At 41.6% G+C, this 19,593-nt stretch overlaps 1 protein-coding gene across 1 annotated transcript in view; it reads right to left on the minus strand.

The window, feature by feature from the left end:
- rgs6 (regulator of G protein signaling 6) overlaps positions 1–18,866 on the minus strand; it is a 71,114-nt gene extending 52,248 nt beyond the window's left edge. Inside the window, exon 1 of the mRNA XM_070925393.1 lies at positions 18,660–18,866. Within this exon, the coding sequence (XP_070781494.1) occupies positions 18,660–18,866 (207 nt within the window). The remainder of the gene's footprint in view (positions 1–18,659) is intronic.
- Between the last annotated feature and the right edge of the window lie 727 nt (positions 18,867–19,593).

Genomic DNA, 19,593 nt, shown 5'->3' on the forward strand with positions numbered 1-19,593 from the left:
TTCTCTTCCCCTTGTCTCATTCTAATCACTAGTCAAGTCTGTCTATTACCTACACACACACACACACACACACACACACAGTTAGATAACAAGATAATAAGTATTTGATTTCGTGTCAGAAGTCTGAGATCCGGTTAAAGTCGCCACACTTTCAGGGAAAGATCGCAATTGTTCATCAGCTGATTGGATCCATCTTTCAGCCCATCAGCTGGTCACATCATCCGACTCCCACCACCAAACACGCTGCCACTCCACCGATCATTTATATTAATGCTGCTGCTGATGCACATTGCCGTAAACTCTCCCCACCACCACAAACTTTTCCTGTAATAAGAACCAGGTCGCGGCATTACAGAATTAGGTCTGGTTGTGAGAAATGGATTTCACATTTATTGAATTTAAGATGTTAGATCTCAAACTCTCAACAGCTGCAAAGTCATCGTGAGGGCATCCTCAGAAATAAGGTAAATAAATGAAATACACACATGGAGAGTAACCCCACTGTGTCCCTGCTCTGCTGACTCACTGTGGTGGTCACGATGCAGAGTGAAGCAGGAGGATGATGTGTAGCGGCTTGAAGAGATAAAGGCAAGGACAGGAGAAGTGCTCTGTTTGCATGACTAACAACATAATCTCACTGCCAAGTTGTTAACAGTACATCAAAATGTTGACTGACAATATGTAAAGTACTATGACAAAGATAATTAACTAGGCTGCCACAGCAAAGCTGATTTAAGTGACGGCAACAAGCGAACGGTCCCAAATTCATAATCTTAACCTCGATCTTCGCGTTTGAGCTCTTCTTATTCAGACGGTTCAGTGTGCAGAGGATTTCAGGAGTTCAGCCTCACTCACAAGCGCTTTCAGAGCCTTGACTTTTTATTCTCTTCAGTAAAATTGGAAAATTGTCAAAAGACACGTCTCTTTTCTGCACCTTTCTGCAGAGCCAGTTCTTTAGGAGGCTGTACGCTTGCTTTGATTTATTTCCGTATTCATTTGTTTCGTTGAAAAGGGCCGAGTTGGCCAGTTCGTGTAAATACACAGCTTTAATCATTACAATTTTTTCAAAGCTATTCGTGAAGTAACTACAAACAAACCATGCTGCAGCACAAAAAAAACCCTATAAAATCATATTCCATTGCTCATTTTATTAGGTTTAGCATAAAAGGTATCTCTTCTAATGCTTCAAGCACACTATGATGCTCATGTGACTGTCGTCGATGACTCTCTCCAGGAGACGGATGACTAAGACTTTACTTCATCCCGCCTGGTCGAACTCTGACACGACATGATTCACCTCGACAGACAGGCAGATTGTTACCTCAGGACCACGCAGGAGGGGTGTGCACTGATGTTTGCAGGAGGAGGATTTCCTTAAAGCTGCAAAATGTCTACATTGGAATCAGGTAAGAGAGGAACAACCTTCTCTCCAATGTCAGATTTAACTTCACTGATACTACATAGATTTAGTTAAATGCTGCATGACAGGTTGTTGCTGTAGGTTTTTGTGGCTATTGTCTTTGAAGATTATGAAAACTAGATGACTTCTTACACATCAGGAACCAGGAGCACTAAACTATATTCCAGGCGCATAGGTGTGTATAAATTATTTGAAATCACAGAGAGAATCTGCATAATATAGAGTGAAGATGCACATATGTTTATGTATTCATGCCCTCAGAGACACATCTTGCAGCGGGAGGAGTGTTTTTCCGTTCTCACTACAGCGTTTGCATCAACAAAGCAAAGCTAAGACAATAAAAGTAAAGAATGAACCCTGTTCCCTCTTTTTTATTATGTGGATTATAGTTTAATCTAATAAATAACAAGTGCACCAACGGCGAAACATACAGATGGCTTGCTCATCCAAATCAGGTCTAGATATATCAAGAGACCAACAAGTCCTCCAAATGAAACAACAAAACACCTTTTCCTGATCTGGCGGCCCGATCGACATCATTCATCTGTCTCCTCCAAAACAAATCACTGTTGAAAAAAGAAGAAAGTGTTTTATGATGCGACTACGCTACGGTTAGGGTTTGGTTAGGTTTAGGCACAGAAACGACTTGGTTAGGGGTTTAGGGGAAAGATCATGGTTTGGGTTAGATTAAGTTCTTTGTTACGGTTAAAGAGTTTCGTCGTCACAGTTTCAATAATAAACACTTGGTTAACGTTGTGGAATGAACGTGGTCAGAGTTTAAAAATACCAATGTTGACTTGCAGCTGTAAATGGGAAAAGAACAGTGGGCTCCTGTGTCATCACCCATACGCAGAAACAACAGGAGAAACATATGTCGTTTTGGGGCACTGGCTGAAATCTGACGTCGTTCCTCTGTGACCACAACATAGTGTAAATACGATGATTCGATGTGTCCTATATGCGAGTCCACATATTTAGAGTTGATGGGTTTTTTTTTTTAACATATCACTTGTAAATGTACTGCATGTGATAACTGATGGTATGGTATTATATAATAATAGTATCATAAATCCTGCTTTTATGTACAATGAGCACTGGTATGGGTTGGGTTTCTTTAAAGAAGTATATTAAGTGGTGCAAAGCATCCCTTATCCTGAAAGAATCCATTTTCTGCGCCGTCACATCGCTGCATTAATGGAATAATGGAATTACACTTAACTGTGGAAGCACACTTCCACATGTGACGGCTCAGACTGGAACATTGTTATCACAAATGGACGGTTAAGATAATTGTGGATGCAGAGCGAGCGGACAGCTTATCTAATAAAGTGTCTCACACAAGAAATTGTATTAGATTTGAATGTGTTTTTAATGTGCACATTGTCAGGTGTGAATCCAGCTTAATGAAATGTAGGAGGACGATTGAAAATGTCCCATTAAATTAAGAATTGCATGCGGAAAGCCTGCATCTTCCTTTGTGTCTCCTTCTCTTTCATATGCGTGCCTAAAAGCTGCCGTTCCTCTGTGTCAATCATAAAACCTCAGGTACGGCACACAATTCCACCGCAACTTGCCCCCCCACCCCCCCCACCCCACGTCTTTCTGGCCTGGCCTGATCTACACTTACACTCCACAAAGTTTTCAGTGGCTGATAAGGCAGCCAAATAATGAGACGTCACTCAAAAGGTGCAGTCGTATTAACGCAATACTGGAGTAGTAGGTGGATAGTAGTAGATGTTCTGCTCCCAACACTGAGACACTCTTAATACTTCATGACTGGTTTCCCACAAACCAGCTTCTCTTTTGGTTTATGTCAAATAAACCTCCTGCGTCAAACTTTACTACCCTTTAAACTCTGGTACAAAAGCAAAGACATGGAGACACAGATAGCGTTTCCACATCCTCCCCATGCATTTGAACTGAAGTGGAGGAATATTAAAGTGTATTGTGGCTGTGTCAGCTGACAGCCAGCCACGCCCATCACACCTCACTGTGTGTTTTGGCCACTTTACAGGCTGCTGCTGTTGGCAGGAACCTCCTCAACCTCAGCCTCCACCTGCTTTGATTCTGCGCTCTTTTAATGCACCCTGGGGGGGGGTCTTTATTCCTAAACTGATTCCCATTGGGGGGGATTACTTGCAAAGCTCCCTGCTTGTTATTTTAAGAGGATATTCTGTTTTCCCGCAGCAGGGAGCATCCGTACGAGTAGAATAATGCCATTACCATTTGATGTGAATGTCCTGACAGAAATACAGCTTGGGGAGATGAGTTCATTCACAGATCTACCCCCTCTAACCCTTCATTTACTATTCCAAGCTAATCAGGCTATAACTCACTCACAGACTGTCCTTGTACCCATGGGCATCGGCCGTCTTTATCTAGATCGGTCAAACTTGAGATGAGGCTATAGAGTTGTTTTAACCCCAATAACTTCACATGCACTGAGCTGCTGAGTTTCCCTTGGCTCTGTTCCCAGTGGAGCTGAGACACAGTCTGGCCTACTTCTCACTTTACTGAAGTATTATTCTCTGCCAACACAGAGGCAAAATTGTACAATGAGAGACAAATACGGTGGAGAGAGGGGGGGGTGGGGGGGGGACAGAGACGCAAACGTAAAACAGGCTGGTAAGGGACAAACATTAAGTTAAAACAAGTCAGAGAAACCCTGTCTTCTAAATAATTATGTTTATACACAACTAATGCTTTTTTTTTACAGGAAACACAATATTGCCTTAGCTTAAAACCGTTCGCTGCTATCGGAAAATGTTCAGGCTGAGCATATCTGCAAAATGCTCACTAGCAATGTATTTATTTGACATTACGTAAAGGAGGAAATCAAATCACATCCAACTACAAAAATATCAAGTATAAGACAGTAAAGTTTGACGTAGGCTAAAGGTAGCAAAGGTGCATGAGTCCAGGTGGCATCATGTTTCCAACAAAGCAAAACAATTGATACCTATTCGTCATCAATGAAATCATTTCCAGTAAAATCATCCAAAAAAAGAAATGATACTAAAATTAAGTATACTAAAAAAAAAGAGAGACAAAGCAAAGCACTTGGTACAATTTGGAGTAAAAGACAAATAAAGTTGTATTGCGTTGCATTATATAATGTATTGACACCAACACGTTTCCCTCAAAGTATAGGCTATTTAGTAATGCATATATTATAAAAGATAAGGCTGGACAGAGACAATGAAGAAGCACTGGGTCTCAAAATGTTTCGCCTGTATGTGAGAAATGCTCCATTTTTACAACTTTTTAATCGAACAAATGAAGATTGTGTTTGAGATGACTGATGACCTCAATTTCACACTCGTGGGAACAACAAAAGGTTGCTTGGGAAATGTGGAGTCTCTCACAATGAATACATTTTCTTTTGTGCCATTAGGAAATCCAGCATATTTCCTGCAAAAACGGTGCATAATGTAAAATACAGTGTACATTCAAGGCAATGGTCTTTTAAATCAGTCTCTTTTATGTCTGTGGTTTTTATGATAATAATGGCACTTAAAAATCAACGCTGTAATGATTTATGAATGTAATAAAATGCTGCGGGTGGCCACTCAACAACACTAAATGCAGAGTAACGCTGCAGGAATCTGATCAGCTTCTTGATACATCGATATTGTTCTTTATTCACGTCACCTTTAGCTTCGATTCATGTGCGACGGACCCCAGGGTCATGTCAACAAAAAAGAACCAACTGTCTGAGTCTGTGGCTGCGCTGGGAAATGTGTGTTTCTGTCTGTAAATACAAGGGTAGAAATAAAGCTGGATAGAGCATAAGAGACGGAACGCAAACCACAACTCATGTAGGTTAAAAGTGAAGAGAAGAAGGACGTGCAGCTGAAGATTGATTGGGGGAAGCAGAATAAGGGACAGAGCAGAATGAGAGGAGACGCTAATGGAAAAACGATGTGTGGTCCGACTTCCGTATCATCCATCATTTAAGTGTGAGTTGTCTTGTCCCTTCCTTGTGTGTGTGTGTGTGTGTGTTTTTTTACTGTGTGTCCATCCAAGTTCTCTAATGGACCCGGGGCTACATGGGGGAGCGTGCCTGACAAAAGTTCACATTCATTAGTCATAACCTGCCACTTGGAGCTGCAACCTCTGCTACCTCAGTTCCTGCCGTCCCCGTGCTCGGCCAGACATCTCAACCCGCTTCACCCAGCACACAATACTGGCCTGGATCCACGCAGCATCAGCTTCAGCATCAGCTTCAGCTTGCTGTATCCATCCGCAGCCACATGCGGCATCCTCCAAGAAGGATACCGTTCACTGGTCCAGGAGCTCTGAGTCATTCATTATAAAGCTGCGAGGCCCCACGTAAATCATCTGGATTCATACACAGGTTTGTCTTGACAGTCAAAATGAGGTACATATTGGCAGATAGCATTAGCTAACCTTTTTTAGCTGTGTATTGGAGATATGGTATATAGTTATATGATATGGTTATAGTGTTGCAGGGATGACTTATTTTTGTAATGAAACCCAGAAGTTAGCGTCGCCCCTGGTTCCCTCGACAAAAAGCCAATGGGATTTTTCCGTTGGCTTTTGGATTATTGCAGAAAATAATCTCTGTGGCAAAACAAATGTTTATGATACTTACACGGTTTGTTCGGCAAGATCATCTTCACTAATGAACACCACTTTTAGGGTTTTTGAAGCGTAAATGGAATCGCCAGAAGTTAAAAACGTGACATTAGGCTATAAACGAACTACAGGACGGTTGCGTTACTTCAGTGTCCCCGCTAAGCTTCCAACTTGTCAGAGAATATAGCTAGATATGGATATATATAGATGTAGAGTATAAACACACCGAGGCTGTAAAGGCGGACTAGTGAGTAGATGACTTTCCGTGTTAGACATGAAGACGTTTATTGTCTGCGACAACCTCTGTTGTCTCATTTAGCCACTTGGGATTTATTCATTTAAATTGTTTTGAGTAGAATGTTTTCTGTTATGTTGTGGATACCTTAGGATCTCAGCTTTTTGTTTCGTTTCGGTGGTTAGGGATAGTAATGTTAGGTAGGGAAAGGTCCACTGGAAGGTGCGATGGGTAGACCAGCCTGACTTTGGACATTTTTAATTTTTTTCTGAGTATTCCTACACGTATTTGCTTAACATTCTGCTCTTACAGTATTTTTAGAACCCTTATTCCTTAATTAGCTTGGAGTGCCTGATCGTTGGTTGCCTTGGGCAGAGGGACCATGAGAGAGTTTTCCTGTCTCGATTGTTTGATGGATATTAAAGGAAAGACGGCTGCCAGACAGGTTTTTCGCTCTCATACTCAGCAAATTTACCAAATTTCAAAATTTAATACACTACAAATTTCATATATTACTGAGGCTATGCTGTAACAAGCATGGATGGAAGGGATTTTATGAGTATTCTGTGTGTGTCATTAGATGACACTTACGTGGTCAATTGCAGATATGACTTCTTTATTTTCCATGTATTGAGGGACTTAAAAAAGTCCCGAGGGGGGAATATGATGTGTATTATTTGATACTAATCATAAAAGTAGTCTTTTCAGACAATGATATGCAGTACAAAGTTGCTATGTATGCAATAGGTAAACAACTAGCAGACGCTGGGGCACCTTAAAGATAAGATGTATTGTTGTTTAGACGAGATCTTCCTTGGTATGTGAAAGGTTATCTCTGAGAGGTTAAGGTACGTGAAACATCATTCTGAGAGGTCTCTTTTCTGACCCCTAGATAGGGAACGGAAGTTTACAGACTTGTGTGTTGTAGTAGGACCCCATGCATGTCTAAAGGTATAAAAGACGAGCTTGAACAGTGTTCGGGGCAGCAGTACTGATTCGGCTACGGGTGCTGTCCAGGCTAAGATGCGCATGCCTGTTGATCCTGATCTTTGATGCAAATAAAGAATATTATGTGAAAAGTCAGTATCAGCGCAGTTTCCTTCCATCATCGAATCATCGCCTACATCTGGGGAATGAAGAAGAAATTAACGACATTAGCGACAGCCTTTTTTAAGACACGTAAAACCATCGAAATTCATGAGCGGGGTATTTACTGGTCTTTCGCTTTGTCATGATGGACAGGCTAGTAAGTGACAGCAGCAGATGAGACCAAGACTTTCAACAATGTGTCTACGTCTCTGTGTATGAGAGAGAGAGAGAGAGTGAGTTTTGGCATTAAATGACTGGACTCTGGCTCTGGTTTGGGCTGAAAATTTGAGTTAGTGGTCAGGCCAGCAACTGACGCAGACTGGAACAGACTCTGCTTAAACCCACCAGATTTCCCACTAAATAATGCAAATTAAAAGCTGAAGCAGTTTGTTTGGTTAAGATATTTATAATAATGCCTCAAAGTGAATGTGGCGATGATTTATCGATGTTCAGATCCTGCCTGTTACGCCTTCATTGTTTATTTGAAACATATTTAATATGTTGGTACCTCTGTAGTCAGGACCATCCCGTCGCAGCTGGAGGACGATGAGAGAGACTCGCTTTGAATGGACCGTGCTGCCTCATTATTTTGGCGCTGTCTGCTTGATTGGCCGTTTTTGGAATGAACAAAACAGGTGTCACCACATTGGGCTGCAGCAGCTCTACAGTGCATTAGCACAATAATGGCCGCAGGTGTATTTATTCACTGCCGAGCTCGACCTTCTATCCGAATATTAACACCTTTCTGAATATATTCCACTTTGTAGAACTCTGCTGTTTCACTCTCTCACACTCCCTTTCTTTTCATAATTGTGTCTGGATGTGTGTGTGAACGTGTCTGTACATGCTCAAATGCTCTTTGTGCAGTTGCGGTCCTTTGATGTGCCGTCTTTTGTAATTTCTGCCAAAAAATTTGACAAGCGAGAGGAGGTTGCGCTACGTGTGATTACAGCCCAGAAAACGCCCGCGTCATTGTTTCCCTAACAAAACAAAATGTTAATCCCTATTACACCATGAATATCTGCGAGATTAATTAGGGATTAAACAATTTGCTCTCGGGACAAGACCACTGTGTGAACAACAAAGAATTATGGTGCTACAAAACCCAGATAAACAACAAACTGCTCGCTTATTGAGTGCTGTTGCCCGTGCTCATTATTTGCTGTGAGTCACCATCGAAAATATCACACACACACACACACCACCCCCCCCCCCCGTCTAAACATACATGGTAGAGAGATATTCCAGCTAACCTTTGGGCTTCGAACACTGACAAACTATGATGGGCTTGACAGATGTGATCTACGTTTTAATCCTTGGCTGCAGCTGAAGTTTAAACCGGCGTGATTATAGCATCAAAATAGAAAATTAAGATGTTTTAATGCACAATTTTACCATCGTATTGTGAAAACGCTGTGTTGTAGGCCTACATGTGTAACGACAGACATTGTATTTTCAGCAGTGGAAGTAGTAGTCAGATCATGTACTTAACGTAGTACACAACAGTGTAAAATACTGCATTAAAAGTCCTGCATTCAAAATCCTGCGTAAGTAAAGGTGCAGAAGTATCATCAGCAAAATGTACTTAAAGTATTCAAAATAAAAGTAGAAAAATGGCCCCCGTGACTGATAAACAGGAAAATTGTACATTACATTATCAGATTGTTAAATTGATGAATAAATGTATAGTAGCTTAATGTTGCAGTTTGATGACTTAAACCTACTTTTATCTTCTTATATAAGGTTCGGACAATTGAGACCACCTCTGGAGAGTCACAAGAGAAATCTGAGGGGTTGTGAGATGATTAATGGGGTGGGAGGAATATTTGCTTTTCTGATGAAACATCCAATATTGGATCATACTGGATCATTTCTTCCTCTTTGGACCTCGAACACTTATTGGAGCCTTCTCGAGTCAGGTTATAGGGGGAACTCGAAAGGTGACAAGGGCTAGATTTTTGCTTTTTTGTAAGGAGGTCACGAGCCAACATGTTAGGGAACCACTGGTTTAATCTTTAACATTGTATATTATAAGCTTATCCAATGTTTTTTTTTAGTAAAATCTTAATTTGCAAACTAACTAGGAACTACAGCTGTCAAATAAATGTAGGGGAATGAAATGTAGTGGAGTAAATGTACTCAGGTAGTTTCAGCCACTGATGTTCAGGTGAGCCTGTGCCCAGCACTGTGAATATTAATCAACTTGTTGTGTGTAGTATCACTCTGTCAATCTAAAAACCGCCATGGGAATTCACTGATGTGCTGCCAAACCCACTACCCACACACACCCACACCCACACCCACACTGTATATCCACGCATGCTTGCAAATTCCCCAACGCACCTACAGATTGGTTGCAGTCACTTTACATTCATATGCAGTGTTGACGGAGAAGCAAGGCCAAGTGGGCTCCTCTGACACCTGCTGTCCGACACAACCAGAGCATGACAAATACACTGATGCCTCAATAGACCCGCTTTGCTGTCAGATAGGAGTAAACAAGTGAATGGGCTTACAAGCAACTGGTTCAGATCAAACTCATTCAAGTGCATCTGGTTGTAAAGTTGCTCGTGTTTCCTTTTGGGCTGTGGTGCTTTGATATGTGGATATGTAACTGGCACACAGCAGCTCTCAGCAGCTTGTTTCTATCACTCAAACCACGGAGTCGAAATGAAAGATAATCCAACTCTCGCTCTCTAATCGATCACTTGATCATTACTGGCAAGTAACGAAGGATCAACTCCCGTCGGTTTAAGCCTGACTTTACACACACACACAAAGGCACTCATTCTGTGTCTTCGATCTGTTAAAACACGCCAAAGATTCAAGGGTTCGTTCATTGTGCCAATAAGTCATTCAAAATCAGAAATACCACATTGAAGCAGCGCAGCTGTAAGTGTACACTGAGGAGGATTAGTTTGGATTAGAACTGAGTGATACAGGAACTCAGTGGGGACTCAGGATGTCATTATTTCTGCAGGCCCAGGGAATACTCCCTCCCAGGGAAGGACTGCTGCCACTTTTTCACTGCCAGCACCAGATTCTGCAGTAAAAACTGGTCAGACGCCTGTCCTTAACTGATCCATTACTTTTAATGAACTACTAATAATTCAGGCTCTGGGGATTAATTGGACAGAAATCTGATCTCTTCTAATTGTCTCCCTTAAAAGAGATTCAGACTCTTTGCACGAGTGCATGTTTTTTAGGAGCACAGAAACAACCACGTTCACGTCCCAATTTTGCTCACCGCTTCCAGGTTTGAATTTACAACAGTCAGCATAACAGATGGGGGATTCTCTCACCAGCATGTTAGCCCACTAGAGGACGCGCAGATAGATGAAATGAATGGACACAGCATTAAAGAAGCTACTGAATGATTACGTTCCGTGCAATACAACACAAGTCTGATAAGCTTTGGATAATGGTAGGTGGAGATGTGAAGTATGAATGCAGTGTAGAAAATTGAGGAAAAGACATTTCCCTCAGGAGTTATTGGAGACCAAAACAGAACTAAAACCAGAGCGAGCGTTGGATCCTAATGTTGCTAAAGCGCCAAAATGAATGCTGATGTATAAAACAGGAACCTATTTGCCAACACCTCAGCCCTAACATATTTATAAGGTAATAATACGTCAACATTGTGTTTTCAGCTTGCTCTGCTGCCCCTAAGAGGCTTCAATCCGATGTCAAAATAACGGCCCTTATATTTTCAACATTTACATATATATAGGATTAGCCTGTTGTAACACAAGTTCACTGAAAAACCATCAGTGGCCAAAAGCGGTCACCAATGCCAAAAACAGACCTTCATATTTCAAGAACACATCGCCAAACTAGAGCAAAGAAAAATCAGCAGGAAAAAAAAGAAAACCAAAACGTGTGATAAGAGCGATCATCCTGTCATCGTGAAAAAAAATTTGCAATTTAAACTTCCTCAATTAGCCTCTCCCCATCACCTTGATTTGATTAGCCTGCTGCTCTCTACCTGCTCTGTTGTGACGAGCGCTCCTCAGATATCTGCAGGCGGCTGCACTGTGATTAGACGTGCTTAGTCATTCACTAAGTGACAAGCAGCGCACACAGAAACCTACATGCAGGTATACATGTAACACACGAACACATCTCTCATTCACTTATGCAAAAGCTATACACGCACACGATATCCCCTTATACACCCATTGTCACATTGTGAGTTTAGCACATTTAACTACCTGCTGTATCATTCAAGGGAGTGTACTTGATTTTGTGATGCCCTCCATGTAATTACTCCTGAAAAACAACCGCACACCAGACACATTTTCGAACCAAGGTAAACGGAGAAACCTCCCGTCTTTGCAGCAGGCAGTAATGCAAGCTACATGGTTGAAAATCTGTTCAGCTGCTTCCTGCTAAAAATGAATGAAGACGTTCCCTACGTGATCACATTAACAATCGTGATCCGCAGTATCTGCTTGGATACCGATGGCATCAGGGTTCAGCAGAAAGCTGTGTAAAGCCTCCGCGAGCTATGATTCATGCTCTTGCTCACCAATGAATATCTTTGCCATTCGAAATTGCCTAATAAATATGCGCTGGATCTCTGTGACTAGGCATGACTGGAATTTTATGGTTTGTAAAACGGGGCCCCAGAAGCTCAAAGGCATGAAATAAAGTCATCACCTTGTGCAGCCTGCATTTCAAGTTAACAACAAACAATACAGTTATCAAATTCATTCTAAATAGTCACATTAAATCACACTGAATTGTTTTCATTGCTGCACAGACCACTTAAACATATGTCCTCTTTACAGTTATACCACGACGGTTCTTCATAGGAGTTTGGACATATAATAAATCATTGAATCTCTTCTTATTTGCTGGTTTTATTTAAACACATCAGAAGGTACCTTTGCTCTAAAGGAGAACCCTGATTTTTCTCTGTGCATGCGTGTAAATTCTTGCAGCCATGTCTGCAAGAGAAAAGCATTTTGCCTCTGAAGGTCCTCTTAGTTTCAAAGTCACCCTGTAGAACTTCAAAGGATGGGCAGCTCACATGAAAAACTGTATATACGTGAGAAAAAAAAAAGTGTGTATAAATACATAAAGATTCCTTTTTTTTTCTCCTCAGGACTGCTTTGAAGTGTTCTGGACATTTTGTCAGGGCGTTTGCAACACGAAAACAACTACATAAACAGCAGCACACTGGCCAGCCAGTGAGAACTGAGCATCCAACAGAAAAAATTCATACGCATGCTCTTCAAAAGACTGGTGTGAAAAAGTAATTTTCACACGCTTTGCAGTTTGAATCTTTATGCTAACGGCTGAGGAGTGAATACGCCCCAGCTGTGTTTCACAGACAGAAACTGAGAAACTCTGCAGAAGACACAAGAGATCCGGTCCGCTTCTGGTGATGTAAAATAAGTAATATTTGAATAATGTAATATTCGGCCCTAAAATCTCATTTACAAATGAGTTTGAATAGTTTGTTTAGATGATCTCACAACATTGTGCAGGAGGTTTCACTGCAGCAAGAGAAAATAACATTTTAGGACAACAAATGGGACTGGAGAAGAAGGTTTTATTGATCAAATCCATTACTTGTTGTAAACAGAGTAAAAGTAGGCCATTAGTTGAGGACGTAATGGATAAATGATTGACATGTGATCAATATTTTCTCCATTTAGAGCTCTGATGTCCTATGTGGGGAGAAAGCACTTCATTAACTTAATGTCTTATATTTTCATGAAGGTTTTTCAGGATCAGGGTTGAGACTAAAATGATAAACACAGATTTCTCTAATTTATGAAAAATAAGTATGAATTTTTTTTTTATGATATTGGATACATCCTGTACCAAATTAGACTTTACTGAAACAAGTATTTGAATCCACCAGCAGAATGTTTTGCATGTTTTAATAACAAGAAAAACAACTCTCTCTCCTGTAGCCTTAGAGGCTGTTTATTGCACCAAACAACATATCAAAGATTTTCTTCAAGCTTCACCTATTATGGGTACTAGAGAAAAGGCCATAGGGTCATTGAAATCAAGGGTTGACCCATTAAGAGCATGAATGTGCTCACGCTGATTCAATAGAAAACTGCCTACAGTATAGACTGTGATATACTGCATGAAGAGGTGGACATTCTAGATACCGATCCCCTGAAGGGAGGCCATGGAAGAGGCAGGTGGTGCGCTCTCCCAAACCAATGACCACATCACTGAAGAGGTTTTCAGCCTCTGGCTTTGTTCCAGATGGGGACAGTGACAACATGCCAAGGAGCGGAAACCAGCCAATGGGCATAAAGGAGCTCACGTCATCGGACTGATGCTTGACAGGCAGAAAAATGTGAGAGGAGAGTGACATTTGAGACGATTCTCACCAAGAGAATGACCAAAACAGGCTGTTTGTTCGAATGTTTAAATGAAAAACAACTAATGCTGTGGTTGCTTCTGCCTCAACATTCAAAACATGAAGTTCTTGGATGAAACTCGATGGATGGACCACGTCATCTCTCCCTTACTCCAACCTTACCATGACCACAACCTTTTAATAATCTTAACCAGTGCCTAAACTTTACCACAGAGGTGGCAGACACAGCTTTTCTAGATAACAGGACTTAGATGACGGAATACTCAAAACAAATCCTGCCTTTCACTGCAAACTTGTGGAGCCAACAATAAAGACAACAACAACAAAATCGCACACCGCTGAGAGGGTTTAAGGCAGTCTGCAGTGAACCCCTGCTGCGAGGGCAGCATCCAACAACCGCCTCACCGTGGCTTTCCAACCTCCGAGCTCTCTTTCAGGGCACGTTCCAGCAGCTCAGAGGAATATGGGAACAGGTATCTGTATAAACAGCTTGTTAAGTAAACAGGCCTGCAGTGCAACAGCTGCTATTGTCAGACTGGAGACCAGAGGATAATGAAAAAAGGTGCAATACGCTGGAATACACACACAGACACACACTCAAACAGCAGCATAAACAAATACTCTGCAGCCTATCTCCATCACACACACACACACACACACACACACACACACACACTGTTTCTGAGCAGATGCTGGCTGACAGCTTTGAATTCATGCTGGTGAAAAGGTGAGTCAACACCCTCCACTCTTGTCAACAGCATCGAATCTCCTCACCTCAACATCACCTTTTCCGTGTGTGTGTGTGTGTGTGTGTGTGTTGGATGCTGACAATGAAAAATATAATCTAGTGGTGAGGGGGAAAATAATAACACAACAAACATGTACTGTATGTATAGGCACATACAGTTTCACCTCCTCCTCTCGGATAGACGAGATAAAATAGAGCAGAATAGGCGAATGTAGAACAAACAGACGCACATAGCAAGCAAGGTGAATAAGAGGAGAAAGAGGAGGATGAGGAGCAAAAAAAGAGACTGAGCTGTATATCATCTTTCTAGCAGATGAATGGCTTTCTGTAGAGGCATCCCTTCTCATCCCAATTACTCTTCAAGCACTGACCCAGTATCAGCTCTCATGTTCCGCCTTTCATTTAACCCTCCGACCACTAAAACTGACCCAGCATCAGCTAAAAGTCTGGGGTTTTTAAATTAGGAGTTTAAAAAATAAAAAAATCTTCTCAAAGCTCCATTAATTTCAAGTGGAGCTTGATATGTTGCGTCCCAAAAGCTTTGTAAACGCTGAATCCGGTGCACGATTTGCATTTCCCCCCCCCCCCCCCACTCCTGCTTGTGGATGATTGATGACTCATCCAGAAAGACTAATGGGAACGCAGTCCAGGGCATACATATTTCATAACAAAGCAACCTTTCGTGTAATGGCAAATGTCGTGAATCAGTAGCTCAGCTTACGACCAAGCGTTGTTTTAATGCCGAGAAGCTGAATGGACATTTTCACTGGAAATGCATTTTTAGAATAAGTAGCAACAAATCACATCATGGAATCACCATGTTTAAAGGCTCCGTTACAAATGTATAGACGTTACTCTGTTTTCATCTGCAACTTCAAACATGGCCGACATCAGCTCACAGTAAACAGCAATGACACCTCGGCCAGCACCGAACAGTTTTCATTTTTTTCCAAAGTCAAAAACACACTGAAGGACATTTTCTGCTGTGGCATTTTAAAAACTTGCCTACAGTAAAAGTTTCATGTGTTTATTTTCTGTACTTCATTTTCATTGTTGTTGATTTCCAGCTGGATGTGCAACCCCACTGGGTTTGCTATAGCTTGATGCATTGGAACAGCTGGTCATCACAACACACACACACACACACACACTGTGGTGTGTATTACAGTTATGTAATAGCTTTGATTTTTATCATATAAACTTAAATTGATGTTTCACCGCAGATGGCAGGTGGTAATTAAGACACGTGCAGCTGTCATTATCACATCAGTCCCAGTGTAATGTAATAGCCGCAGTGGCCTCACCAGCTACGTTAATGTGAGGAAAACCTGAGTGAAAATTAAAGATGTAATTAAAAAAGTCACTCTGTGAAACACAGTTAACACTCCTGAAGGTGTCGTTAACATGTGCCTGTGTCCTGTGAGCGTGTGGCTTCTCCTGAATGGAGAAAAATAAAAAAAAAGAGTCGGCTTAACTGGTTGCGCAAACGAGCTTGCGACTCGTCCACAGTGTACGCTGCCCTCACGCGTGGATGGGCGGGTGTTTTGGGTAAATAAAAAGGCTCTTCACATCTCTTTCTTACTACATTTCAGAAACAGATTGTTGTTCAGCTGTGGGAATATTTTTCACGATTGCAGCAGCGTGCACAAAGCCACAACCCACACGGCTGACAGTTTAGTTTTTCTCAGGGATGGTTTTGTTTCCGTTTTTGAGTCCGACAATGATTTATTGATGCTGAAATGCTTCATAACAAACAGATACTATGCATCCGACACAGTAAATAATGCCCTCAAAATCCGTTTTTTTTCTGCTGAGGTGACCGTACTTCTCTTTAAAACAGTTAAGTGATCTCACGTCACACCTCAGCTGCAGTTACACTGTTATTCCTCTGAAGTAACTTTTACTGCGTAGCAGCCGTGTGTGCGCAGGTACACTGTGTGACGTGTGGTAACATCCATCTGCTGCTCAGACACACTCTCTTCTTCACATCTCTCTTTATCTACACCTCTCTCCTCCCTTTTTCTCTCTGTCTTTCATTCTCTCTTTACCTGATGTCTTTACCCCCCCACCCCCAAACCTGCATCAGGACCTCATTTATCAAAGCCGACTGTGGCTGTTGGTGTGTTGCAATTCCTGCTGTGCCTCCAGCCTCCTTCAACACATACAGATTTCCAAATCCTGATATATTATATAGACAATGAGATAGTCAACAGTGAGTTGAGCAGCATATATTTTGTGCCAACATATTCAAATGTTTTTCTTTTCATTGTGGAAATGCCACTGCAGATAGGGAACTGCTGCTGTCCGTGGAAAGTAATGTTAAAACATACTTTAGGTGGGTTCATTTCTCTCTGGTCCTTTGACACCACGATAAAATGATTTCTCTCTCCAGTGAATAAAACTGTCGAGTACAAAAGGTGACAGTGTATATCACACACACTGAGTCATAAAGCTGAAATCAGGACACCAAGTTCATCGATTAAGGCTACGTCAATAAAACAAATGAACTAAAATGACATACACGTCATAACAGAGAAAGTCCACTTGTTACCACTGCTACCTTCACGGTTCATACCACCCGGGTGGTACGATGCCTTTTGGATGAGCGGCAAAACGTCTCCAATCAAAACAGTCAAGTCCAGTAATTTAAGATTCAACTTTTAAGCTCCCAACTGTCACTCAGCACACAGACGCAAGAGTCCAACGAAAGCTACGAGTTCAAGGTGAAACACACTGCCGCTGTGTTTCATCTCCTAAAACAGTGGGCTGAAATAAGACTTCCCGTCGACTTCGTCATTACGCCATAAAATGTGAATTCGTCTATAAGGTCCACTGTGGGTTGATGTCTATATTCACGTGTCCCTGCATGCATTCATTCATTCATTCATTCATTCATTCATTCATTCAGTCCAGATCATTTTAGAAGACTGGAGATTGCCTTTCATTCAGTTCCAGATAATACACAATGACACACTATATTGATCCCTTTAGGAGAAACTGTATACTCTCTTTCCCCTTTCACAATGAGGTCAAAGGTCAGGGTCTCAGCAGGATGGATGCTTACCCAAACAGGAATTAGTGGTGATGTGAAAAGACGCCAGAGATCTGGTGCTGAAGGGCCAGTGCCCTTTCTTCCCACATCCTGGCAGTTAATGAGCGATGCCTTTTGTCTACCGGAGGCCAGAGGTGGCTCAGATAACGTCTTGTGTACCGTCATAGTCCCCACTAAATCATATAGTACCAGTGGAGTCATTCATGTAAAAAAGCTTCATGTAGCGTGATTAATACACACTCCTTTTAACAACTAGCCACGCTGCTACCAGTCACATCCCTTATATCGACTTCTTCGGATTGAGACCTACATCGAGGGTACACAGAAAGCGCAGCCAGTAACAACAGTACAGTGAAAGCATTAAACCTCCCTGCCCTTGTCTCTGTGTTTTGTCTGTTTATGTGGAAGATTTTGTAGTGGGTGCTGCAGCACCTTGACCAAAGCCAACCTCAATAACTAAAATCAGAAGGTATGGTGAAAGCTACTTTCTGCAGAAGTGGCAGACGCGCCAATGTTTAGCAAAGATACCGAATATGTCAAGTGACTAATAGAGGGAAATGAAACACTAATGATCACATGTTTTATATCAAATGTGTTTTTTATATTTTATTACATTAAATGTTAATTTCATGTTTGCGCAGAAGAAATTTAAACAATCTGAACTTTTATCTGCACAGCAACAGAAAATGTATTTTACCCAGAGAGAGAACAGTGTTATATCGCTCCTTTTAATAACATTGACATTAGTTCATCTATGTCGTATATTTTATAATCAGTATTATTAGTTTCCTCACAGATATCCATACTGACATTTTTTAGCTGAAAAGGATACACGTGTATACGGTAAGTGTGGTGGTAGCATCGAGGGGTGCAATTTAAAATAAATGCCATGGTTTTAACAAAAAAAGGTTGGAAAACGCTGTTCTCCATAACAACACTTTGAAAGGACTTTGGCATTAAGTGCCAGTGGGGATTCAAAGTGTCTCCTTCAGTCTGAAGCACCAACAACAGAAACCGAGTTCACCTCTTAAGACCTTGGACTCAAACACTTATCTCGATTCCCAGCATTTGGTTCTCAGCAGCGCCACAAGATGACAAACGGAACCACTTCATCAGTAAAAAGACTTTCAAACAACAGAAAGAGCCCGCGTTCACTTTTGCTCTTACCTTTCTGTAGACGATCATGTTGGGGGAGTCGTCATCGGGGTCCACGCTGCTCATGGACCTCATGGACAGCAGAGGTCGGGTCGGGGCGGTCTGGACACTCTCCTTCGGCTCTTCGGACCCTTCTTCAGTCTCCGTCGCCTCCACAGTGCTGGGCTGCTGCTCCTCCTCCTCCTCCTGCTGCTGCTGCTGCTGCTGTGCCTCAGCCATCACTACAGTCTCCCTTTCAGTCTTCTTGTCCTACGTCAAGTTATCCTCTCCTCTTTATCTTCCTCTTCCCCCTTCTTTACGTCCTCCTGCGGTCTCTCCTCAGTGTCTAGAAGCTGCTGTGGGGAGACAGAGAGAGACGAATTAGACAAGTACAACTCACCGCTGGGCTCCAGTCTCCCGTCTCTCTGTCTCTTTTCTTGTCTTCTGTCAGCAGGCACAGGATGGATGAAATGAAGGCATCATAAATTCTGCTAGTTATCTCTTCTCTGCAATTCGTCCTCCTCCGCTGTCACATGAGATTGAAGTTCCAGGAGAAGATTTCATGTTTAAGTTTTGCTCTTTTTTATCCCTTCGGCTTCTTTCTTATGTTGTCACTCATCTCAATAATTTAGAAGATGCTTCTACAAGCTTTTTTGCTATTACAGATGGTGATATCATGACTTATAAACACTTGTTTTTTTTACGAAGAAATAAGAATGTACTTCTGCATTCAACTGTTTGCAACGAATGATATTAATGTTTTCTAAATGTAGACTTTGAAATGCAAGATACAGCTGAAGGCAGAAATCTCAGACACATTGATCTAACCTTGAACTCTTTTCCTTACTTGGTTAAAATAAGTCCTACAGAGCTTCTCTTTCATAATTTTGTTTCATTATACTACGTCACATGTATGTTTTAACGGTGTAACTTTGTTTTAGGCAGAGGTAACCAATGAAACATTGAT

Source organism: Enoplosus armatus, chromosome 19, assembly GCF_043641665.1.
Source record: "Enoplosus armatus isolate fEnoArm2 chromosome 19, fEnoArm2.hap1, whole genome shotgun sequence".
In the NCBI taxonomy this organism is placed as follows: Eukaryota; Metazoa; Chordata; class Actinopteri; order Centrarchiformes; family Enoplosidae; genus Enoplosus; species Enoplosus armatus.